Genomic DNA, 11,165 nt, shown 5'->3' with positions numbered 1-11,165 from the left:
TTTTTGCTAAGAACATATACTAAATGCAGGAAGCACGGTTACGACAAGTGACAGTGAGAGAAAATGAAAGATTCGATTACCTTTCTCTCTCGCACATGCACGTGATTGGCTAATGCAACTCCTTCCTCAACGATTAGAGAGAGAGAGACCTAGTACCCGAACTCTATTGTATTGTATTGCTCTTTTTTTATTCAGCGTCTGCACTTTTTAACACGCGTTTCTCGTCTTGTATGTAGTTATGCTCTAATGTTCTATGACTTCTATGTTAGTGAGCAACTCTAACCTAAAACTTCTAACTTGTCGTGTTTGGTTTTGTTGGTTAAAGTAAGGTTAATTTACTACTGAATTTTAATATTTATTATAAATCAGGGTTTCTTTTCTCTAATTATGAGTGATGAAAGTGATATCGAAATCGATGAGGAGATCGATAGTAGAAAACATGATAAAATTGTGGAAGAAGTTTTAAATTTAAATAAAATACAAAATGTTAAGAAGCCTTCCCGAACAGAGCCAACTGTAAATATTTCAGAATTTAACTTGGTAAAAAGTGTTACTGGTGACAAGGGATCTATTCATTTAAATGCTCTGACTAAGGCGCTAAAAGGACGCAAGAAACATGAAGTCATTTCTAAAAAAGTGCAGATAACTAATAGCAAAAATAAAACATTACCTGCTCCACTTGAGAAACCGCAAGCTGACCGTATTAGAAGGACTATAAATTATGAAAAATCTAGACTACAACTTGACAAATGGGAGGCTTTAGTTACCTCGAATCGTGTTGCGCCACAACTTACATTTCCTTTAAATTCTACAGAAAAATTGAAAATTGAGGAAAAGAAATCTGAAACTTTTCCCACAACATGGCGCATTAAATCTGAACTTCAAATGGAATTAGAAAAACTTCAACCTATTGTTGAGGAATATCGCATAAATCAAGAGGACGAAAATTTTCCCTTGACATTGAACGAATTGAAGGAGCGTAGAAGGGAAGCTGCTAAATTGAGGGCACATCAAAGTTACAAAGAGGCAAAAGCAAGACGACAGAATAAAATAAAAAGTAAAAAATACCACAGAATTCTTAGAAGAGAAAAAATTAAACAGAAACTGAAAGAATTTGAAGAACTTCAAAAAACAAATCCTGAGGAAGCATTGAAAAAACTTGAAGACATTGAAAAAGCCAGAGCCGAAGAAAGGTTCAGTTTAAGGCATAAAGGCACTGGGCAGTGGGCTAGAAATAAACAAATTAGAACCAAATATGATAAGGAGGTAATTTTTAATATAATTATTTTTTTTGTATAAAATTGTACTAACTTAAATATTTTTTTTTTAGAGCCGGCAGGAGTTAGCACAACAGTTGGCTATAAGTAGAGACCTTACTCAAAAATTAAAAGATGTGCACAGTGATTCTGAAGAGGAAGGTGTCGAATTAGAAGAAAAATCAAATAAAAACAGGGACAATGGAGACAATCCTTGGGTTTCCAATATAAAACCTTCAAAGGAAGTCACAGATTTTGTTGGTAGTTATAGGAAATACTGGGATGAAAAAAATGCCACGTCAGAAAGTCTCAAAGAAAATAAAATTGCATGTTCGAAAAATGGGAGTCAACAGGAATCCACTGATGATAAGGCCACTAAAGAAAACAAAGTTGAGTTAGTGAAGTGCAAAAATAAAATAAAGTCAGCAATGTCCAATAATGACAAGATTTTAGAGAAGTCGAAAAATAAAGAAATGAATAAAAGTAAGTTACAAAGTAAACAGAAAATTAAGAGTAATGAAAAAGATTCATCTGGTACATCTGAATGGGAAATAAGTTTATTAGAAAGTGGTAATGATGTGGAAGACATTTTTAGCAAATTGGAAGAAAAATTGAAAAATAAATTAAAGACGAAATATAAGAAACTAAAGAAATCTAAAGATATTCGTAACAAAAGTACATCTAGTAAGAAAAAAACAAAACAAAAAGTAGACCTAACACTTCCTTCAAAAACAAAGAAACCTGTTATAGATGAAGAGATGACTGAAGTGATAGGAAATTCTGAATTACAGACAGAAAATGTTTCCAATGAAAACTCTAGCTTGGATGTGAACCATTTGAAAAATATTTTACATACTGTTGTACACGAACAAAGTTCTAATATAGACCCTCTGAAATTTATACAGGTGAAAACAACAAATTTAAGTACTGCCATACCTGACATTTTAATCACAGACGAAAACGAAGAAAATAGTAGTCAGAGAGATGTTATTTTAGAAGCTTTTGAAGACGACGATATAACTGAAGAATTTAAGAGAGAAAAAGAAAATGAAATTAAACAAGATATTCCTGGTGATATAGATTTGAATCTTCCTGGTTGGGGTAGTTGGGGTGGTACTAATATTGTTCCTCGCAAGCGAAGAAGAAGATTTATTATAAAAATGCCTCCAAAAGTACCTAGGAAGGATGACAACAAAGGTTCTCTGATAATAAATGAAAAGGCCCAGTCTAAAATAAAACCTCATATGGTTTCTGAACTGCCTTTCCCTTTTAAAAGTGTCAAAGATTATGAGGCTAGCATGAGGGCCCCCATTGGTAATACTTTTGTACCAGAGACTGCTTTTAGGAAGTTAATAGAACCGTCTGTGGTTACCAAAATGGGCACAGTTATTGAACCTATTACAAAAAGTGTCTTAATGGGTGAAAAGAAAATGTAAATACATGTGTTTTATTAAATTTATATAACATTTAATTTGTATTTCATAGTATTGTCTTAAAAATTTCCTTTCCAAAAAAAAAAACTTGACAATGAGATTATAAATAACTACTAGGGAAATAGCTAGAGCTTTATTGCAGTTTTTTTTAAATAAATTTGTACTATTTCTCTAATGTTAGTCTACTCAGAGGTCTTAGGAATATTTAATCACTATCAATTAATTAAGAAAATGCACTCTCTTATGTCAGAGTGTAACTTATTGTTTATCTTTTCAAAATTTACATTTGGTCTGCAATTTAGAATTCATATTTCAAACCTATTTAATATGGGATTTATGTCTAAGTACTTACTGAAGGTCCGCAACAAAAAAATGTTGATCTATAACCAGTTATTTTGTGCATTACGTATTTCTAAATAAATCAGGCAAATGCTTCATTGCATACATTTTATTTAAATAATCCGCGTAAAATAGTACGCATATTTCCCGTCTTTTAAATTTGACAGTGGCGCTGTAGTTGTACGTTCAAAATGTCGCTGTCACAGAAACATTAAATGGTTTAATGGAATAATTTTAAATAATAACGTCATTAAACATTCTATCACAAAATTCATACAAATACTAGTAATAAATCACCATGTAAGCATGGGCATTGGAAAAAATGTCAAAGCCAGTTGTAGGTACAGTGAAAATAAAACCGTCATGTACTCAAATTTTAAAAGAAAATTTGGACAGGATTTCTGTGCTCTTTTCCGCGATTTTGTGTGAAAAAAGTGCTGCACAAGAAACTTCAAGTGATCAAACGCTTTACTATGATGTTATTTTGTCTGTGCCAGGTGATACCGAAAGAACACTGAGTCCAGACTTCATAAAGAGGCTTCAGGTAGGATATAAAAAGATTAAGAGTAACCACTCCAGTCAAAACTAGGACGAGAGAATATTGTAAAAAAATTATCAAACGGATTTGACCTGTGTGTAATCGGGGCCAGTGCCTGGCTTTTACTTTTGTTTCATTTCTTGTTTGTTTAGCCGGATCCGAACCAAATCGGTGCAATCCAATCTCTGTTTTGTAATTGTACCTAGTAGCTTTTTTAAGTGGTATCAATTGACCTCTGAGAATTTTTGAATAGTTATGCACAGATTTATACAGAATGAATTGTGTTTTAGTGAAAGGTGTACAATTTGAAGGTTAAAATGTATAAAAAGAAGCATCCTGGTCCAGAGTAGTTTCCTTGTTAATTACGTCACATTTTATTAGAAAGTTTATAGTAAATTATTCTACTTAGATTAATTAAATGTGGCACAATATTCCAATTTTTTATTAATTAAAATACATATTTACATATCACTAAACTTACACATGTAGTTATGGGATAGGTACTCACTGCAGCTGCAAAAAATAATACCTAGTTTAATTTCATTCACGAGAATGTTTAAACTTATTAAGTCAGCTTTATAGCAAAAAAAATATATGTTTTCGTATATTTTAGTTTATTTATGCTTTAGTTCAAGTATCAAATAAATATTTTTGTATGTTTATAATATTTAAATTTTGGAAATTGTTGCTGCACTATGCATTTGGTTAAATATTTCCGAGATTATACCTATTAATACTCATTTTTTGTTGGTTATTAATCTTAGGTATTAAATTATTAAATTATTCATAATTATAGTGAACCATACATAATGACAGGATACACTGGAAAATGTGCCATTAGTCCTTCAAAAATATTGTCCCCTAAAAGTATTAGGGAGTTATTTAATAATAATTTTTCTACTTCAGAAAACTTTTAGGTATATAAATTTTCTAGATTCAAATAATGATAAAATTAAATTTTACGAAATTTTATTTAGTACTCTTTGCTGTAATGCTTATAAAAATAGAGATTTAGTCATATAACATATTGAAAAAGAGAGAAACATATCAATTACATTAACAATATTTATTAATACACATTGTTTTCTTCTAAACAAATGTGAAGATTTGGGACTTCTTGAATCCCAATTTCAGAGACAAGTTAGAGAAATTAATGAAGCCTGGTCAATCCTAATTTTATTTTTAAAATATTGATTGGCCAGAAAAATGTATATTACCTACTAGTCCAAGAGAATTAAGCTCAAAACCTTCGAGATATGGCTGTTGCTTGACGTAGATTAAATATTAGTAAAAATCGGTCGAAAATAATATAAACAATGAAAATATAAGGTTGCGCCAAGAAAAATAGTTGTGCTATTCGCAGAAAAAATTAAAAACTGCAAAAATACTAAAAAATCACGTGTTTTTCCTAACATTTTCCAATATAACTTCTTAAATATGCAGTTTACAGAAAAAACTATTACTGCTGAAATTGTTTGTTATGAAATTTGCTATAAGACACAATTGTTTTGAGACCTGCGTATTCAATATTTTTGTTGCTAGAAAGCCAAAACAGCGTAAGAAAGTGATGAAAATCGAGGTAATTTTGAAGCGTTCAACTGATAGGTAAGAAATTGTCCAATTCTACTATAAATGTACATGTAAGTACTTTAAAGGATTACAAAACGAAATTCCAAAACCCGATCGAAATCGGTCTGATAGTTTTGGTATGAGACAATTTGTTACTAAATTTCAGCGCGAAATGTCGTTATTTTTTTGCGTCAGTGCTGGGGTTAAAGTTAGGCATTTTAATTGGCGCTGATTTTTTTACACATACTTGGACTCTTTAACTATCATATAGAATCGTTATAATATTAATTTTCTTTTTTTTAATAATTTTTGGAGCGATTTTAAAAATTCGAAAAATTTTAACTTTATAAACAAATACTTTCGTGAAGCCGTTTTGCGGGTTGGAATATATACCAAAGTACTAAAAAATAGTTCTCGGAAAGACGCTTAACTTGAAAAAAAGAACGTTCAAATCGGTCACATAAGTTCCGAGATATCAAGTGTCAAAGTCAACAAGCGTTAGCTGCAAAACTATGCATAATGTAACAACAACAAAAATTGAATTTGGTAGGTTTTTTAAGAACTTTTCGTATGTGCTTTTATAAATATTATCGCACGTGTGCTTTTTATATGAAAATTCAATGAATATCGCCAAACCGACCATTTGAGCCGCAAAACCGGGGGGAGGGGATGAATTATAGAAATTGAAATCGCGTTCAAAAAGAGCGCGCGCGCTTCGGCGTTCAGTATCTCGGCTTCTATGGCTCCGATTTTGATGATTTTTTTTTAAATCGATGTAGAAAAATGAGAGGAATTCAATTATCAAGGTTTCATTAAAATATTATAAAGCCCTTTTCGGTCTATTACGACTAAAAATTTTCCACATTTCGTTGTTATACTGTATATTCATGTAAATAATAATATCGATGGTAGGATATAGGTACATAATCCACTGTTACTAGGTTTTAGTTTTAATAATTACATGGTAATAATGTTTAAATAAAATCTTGAAATCTTTATTTAATATGTAATTTATTTATTGTATTCATATAATATAGAAAAAAATATAGATACAAATAATTATTTATTTATTTTTACAAAACGTGTTTATTATACTTTCATAATTATCGTATTATTAAAGTTTTTCACTTTTTTACATCATTGGTATTTTCACTTATAATATCAGCATTTGAATAAGTATTGTTGTCCATTATTTTCAAATCAGTGCTTAACTAATTGTAAGTAGGTACCACTGTTAAATTAACAGCAAATAATGACTTATGGTTGGTTAATTTGATTTTTTAAATTTGCCAGCAATTTCATAGCCATCCTCGCAAGAAATTGGATCATTTTATTTATCACAAAATCCGTCAAAAACAGAAAAATTAAAAGATAGGTATAGGGAGGTGTAATATGGATAGATGTGGAGTAAATTTCTACAACAGATTTTTATTAAATATACAGGGTGTCCCATTTAGAAAAACCAAGTTTTGGCGGTTCGGTCAATCAAATTCGACAATAAATATGAAATTGAAATAGGTCGAAGACCATTAGACCATTAGAGATACATATAGGGAAGCTTTATAAAAGTCCTCTAAAAATATGCGTAGAATTCAAATATACAAAAATATACAGGATGTTCCATTTATAATAAGCAAATAGGTGGCGACTACCGGTATAACCGGAAGTACTACAACAATGGCATTATTTTATTTAAACTCTAAATAAAACCTCCAAAACCACCAGGTCAAAAATTTTCAAAATTCAAATCGAAGTAGTCTCCGAAATATTCTAATGGGTCGTCACCGCATGACAGCCTGTATAATGAATTGCAAAGTGCGATTTTTAATTGTTTACTAAAGGAAGAAATTTTTGAGAGCGAAATCAGCAACTATGCTATAAAAAAGCTTAATACATTTTTTAATAATGCGATGATACGTTTTATAAATATCAAATAATAATTATTTGTATCTGCATTTTTTTCTATTTTATATGTAAACAATAAATAAATTACATTAGGACATAAAAATTTCAAGATTTTAAACATTATTACCAAGTAGTTATTAAAATTAATACCTCTTAACAATAGTCATCGATATTATTTACATGAATATACAACAATGAAATGTATGAAATTTTAAGCAGTCGTAATAGGCTGATAAGGCTTTATAATATTTCAATGAAATCTTGATAATTGAATTCCTCTCATTTTGCTATATCGATTTAAAAAAAATCATCAAAATCAGAGCCGTAGAAGCCGAGATATTGAACGCCGAAGAGGGCGCGCTCTTTTTGAACGCGCGATTTCAATTTCTATCATTCATCCCCTCCCCCCGGTTTTGCGGCTCAAACGGTCGGTTTGGCGATATTCATTGAATTTTCATATAAAAAGCACACGTGCGATAATATTTATAAAAGCACATACGAAAAGTTCTTAAAAAACCTACCAAATTCAATTTTTGTTGTTGTTACATTATGCATAGTTTTGCAGCTAACGCTTGTTGACTTTGACACTTGATATCTCGGAACTTATGTGACCGATTTGAACGTTCTTTTTTTCAAGTTAAGCGTCTTTCCGAGAACTATTTTTTAGTACTTTGGTATATATTCCAACCCGCAAAACGGCTTCACGAAAGTATTTGTTTATAAAGTTAAAATTTTTCGAATTTTTAAAATCGCTCCAAAAATTATTAAAAAAAAGAAAATTAATATTATAACGATTCTATATGATAGTTAAAGAGTCCAAGTATGTGTAAAAAAATCAGCGCCAATTAAAATGCCTAACTTTAACCCCAGCACTGACGCAAAAAAATAACGACATTTCGCGCTGAAATTTAGTAACAAATTGTCTCATACCAAAACTATCAGACCGATTTCGATCGGGTTTTGGAATTTCGTTTTGTAATCCTTTAAAGTACTTACATGTACATTTATAGTAGAATTGGACAATTTCTTACCTATCAGTTGAACGCTTCAAAATTACCTCGATTTTCATCACTTTCTTACGCTGTTTTGGCTTTCTAGCAACAAAAATATTGAATATAGCAAATTTCATAACAAACAATTTCAGCAGTAATAGTTTTTTCTGTAAACTGCATATTTAAGAAGTTATATTGGAAAATGTTAGGAAAAACACGTGATTTTTGAATATTATTGCAGTTTTTAATTTTTTCTGCGAATAGCACAACTTTTTTTCTTGGCGCAACCTTATATTTTCATTGTTTATATTATTTTCGACCAATTTTTACTAATATCTAATCTACGTCAAGCAACAGCCATGCCAATGTGTAATTCTCCTGGACTATACATATGTGCTTTAACTTCTCTATTTTCTCAGGTTCTTTGTTTATCTGTACATAAAAAGGACTGTTTTTAGAAGAAATGTTTGCTGAAAATTTTTATCTTATTTTTGGTGCTAGTATAAGCAAGAAAAGTTTTACCCTCGGTTTTACCTAATTAAATATGAACCTATACCTATAAGTAATACAAGAGCTAATATTGAAAATCGATCCAATTCATCAGCAAGCATTTGTATTAATAATTGTGCAGTTCGCCATTTTTACAACAAACCATCACGTGAATTGAATTGTTATCTTTAATTTTTACTTAAGTGAAAGTAACTAGTTAAATATTTGTTACGGTAAATAGGTATTCTCAGTTTGCTTTTTAAACTTCTAAAAGAGGGGGTAGGTACCTAAATACTGATTTAGAAATTAAGTCCGTCATGTTTATGAAGTTTTTTAATAAATGCCGAACTTTCGGCCTAACTTATTTACATAGTAAGAGTGGTAACTCAATTAAGGGAACTTAGGTATTTCTGTCGCTTATTTTTTTTATCCTATCTCACTTTTCCTTCTTTATATTTATTGAGTTTGATACAAGAGGAGTTTCTTTTTTGTATTCACCAGTCACCTTCAGATTCAGGGGAAGTCTACGATGTTTCTGACTCGGTTTCTGAAGAAAAAAATGCACCTTACATAGTATTTATAATAGGAACCGACACAATTTCATAACTGAAACATGTTTTGAAAGAAAGGGTTCGTTGGAAAGCTCTTTAACAGAACCTTTCAAACAGTTGAATTATACTCGTGCATTACATGACGAACGCACTGTAGATTTATGTTCTGTTTTCTGTTGCTGTACTGCTTTCAATAATATGACATCTGGAATATTACGAGTACTAATAATTGTTTATTCAGCATTTTAAAATGTCGTATACTAGAACTTAAAAAACTCGTATATAAACAGATTGAGGAGTTAAAGGATGTGAACTAGTGAACCATTATAATCTCGTATAATCTTACGAGTTTAATTTCGTATTCTTAAAATAATAAGGTAAGAAAGAGGAGTTGTGGATTATAGACATTACAAATTCTTAATTTGGACTAGTCCCAGTATTAGTTTTAGTTAAGTGTTAGCCTCCATTTTCAATTTCAAAGTTGTATCTAACTGCACATGACATCTTCACAATCATTTTTAATAGTATAAAGCAGAGGGGTAAAGAGATGTCGAGTGACATTTGTTTAAAATGGTTTGAAGTTAGCAATTGAACGATGTAAAGAAATTAAAATTTGGAAGTAGATATTTCGAATGATCGAATGTCTGTTCTCGACTAACAATAAGATGTCTGTTTATGTTTATACTCTTTTTTTATTTTGATGCCAGTAACTATTTGTGTAAATGTGTTCGAAGTAAATATTATTTCAACAATTCATTTCTGTTAATTTACCATGTTCGAAAATGTTTATTTATGTAAGAAACGCGCGGTAAGTGCTTACAAATAAGAAGTTGCTAAATCATTAATCATTTTTATATAGGGTGATTTATTGCAACCGTTCTTTGGATTTCTTTGGATTTTTTTTCATGAAGGCAGCATAAATGATTTCGGGGTAACTGGTTCAATGAAAATATTTTGAAACTGGTTGCACTTCGTGTCCGGTTTCTTAGTTGATACCAGCTTCTTAATATTAAGCGTAATGATTCATGATTCATTAATTGCATATTAGGGTTATACGAGTATTATACCTTTTCCATATACATAATACATATCGTATTTCGTTAATCTCATTTCAGCATAATTTCAATTTCAAATTCTATTTCAGAAATCGTCAATTGCGATTCGGAAGAGTCAATTTTAATTTAGAAAATGAAAATACGTAAATCGTATTTCAGTTACTTTATTTTTTCTAGACTCGATTTCAGAACAGTACGGCCCGCTAAGTACAGATGTGCGTTATTAAGGCGACTCCAAATGTCACTTGCCCAATATTTGTATATGTACACAAATGCCGTATCGTGCGGACTGTGCATATCGATGCATTTGAAAGTATGTCTTCATTTACCGATATTTTTTTGGTAATATGTAGGTACTTAAGGATTTTGAAAATGAAATATAAACAGATCATCATTTTAATTTACATACGTAACATCCCTAAAACGCGATATAAAAGATATTATCTGACAAAATTGTTTCATACCAAGCTTTAGATTTGCGGTAACAGGTGGTTGGTAGACTTTACAGAAATCTGTGGTATCTGACATTTTAATACTTACCTCGCATTTTACTCTGCTGATATTTGCTAATAATTAAAAGAAAAATAATTAAATAATTATTATCATTGCCAATTTAGAGCACGCCAATAAATTCCGTTATATTTCCCATTTCATATCAGACATAAGATTAGAAAGGTCAAAAATCGCGTAGTACGCGCCATTATTCCATGGCTAGAAATTGGCCTCAATGATTTGGGATAGTGGGGGATTATCCCTCTTTATCCTGCCTCATCTCGTGTAGGCCTGGACAGCCTTCGTAGGTGGGCCCCATCCGTCGTCTACCCCGACCGCAAATGCGGCCGGTGTAGGCGCTTTGTGGGACCTCCTTTTGTCCTGGCTGGGCCCCGCCGGCTAGGGCCCTTTCTTCTGGCGCTCTTCTTGCTTCGCCGGCTCGTCTGTGTAAACCCCGGGGGTAGTGTCATGTTTATGTGTGGTATGGTTGGGTAGGGTAGTGCGGCTATGCAGCCTGGGATGCGCTTTGCTAAGGTGGCCCTTAGG

At 31.4% G+C, this 11,165-nt stretch overlaps 2 protein-coding genes across 2 annotated transcripts in view; both read left to right on the top strand.

The window, feature by feature from the left end:
* The first annotated feature begins 282 nt into the window (after positions 1-282).
* Positions 283-2,727, top strand: LOC108913702 (U3 small nucleolar RNA-associated protein 14 homolog A). Its single transcript, XM_018719296.1, has 2 exons — positions 283-1,266; positions 1,331-2,727. The coding sequence occupies exons 1-2, from the start codon at positions 388-390 to the stop codon at positions 2,690-2,692; spliced, it is 2,241 nt and encodes a 746-aa protein (XP_018574812.1). The 5' UTR covers positions 283-387; the 3' UTR covers positions 2,693-2,727.
* A 484-nt stretch (positions 2,728-3,211) lies between these two features.
* Positions 3,212-11,165, top strand: part of LOC108913706 (probable ribonuclease ZC3H12C) — a 65,334-nt gene continuing 57,380 nt past the window's right edge. Inside the window, exon 1 of the mRNA XM_018719299.1 lies at positions 3,212-3,572. Within this exon, the coding sequence (XP_018574815.1) occupies positions 3,351-3,572 (222 nt within the window). The 5' untranslated portion in view covers positions 3,212-3,350. The remainder of the gene's footprint in view (positions 3,573-11,165) is intronic.

Source organism: Anoplophora glabripennis, unplaced genomic scaffold (assembly GCF_000390285.2).
Source record: "Anoplophora glabripennis isolate ALB-LARVAE unplaced genomic scaffold, Agla_2.0 scaffold638, whole genome shotgun sequence".
NCBI lineage: Eukaryota > Metazoa > Arthropoda > Insecta > Coleoptera > Cerambycidae > Anoplophora > Anoplophora glabripennis.
Note: the sequence above shows the minus strand (reverse complement) of the source record. Positions and strands in the feature narration are given on the sequence as shown.

Coding starts and splice junctions, on each gene's coding strand:
- LOC108913702 (XM_018719296.1), top strand. CDS start 388: ATGAGTGATGAAAGTGATATCGAAATCGATGAGGAGATCGATAGTAGA. Junction 1,267..1,330: donor GAACCAAATATGATAAGGAG/GTAATTTTTAAT, acceptor TTTTTTTTTTAG/AGCCGGCAGGAGTTAGCACA.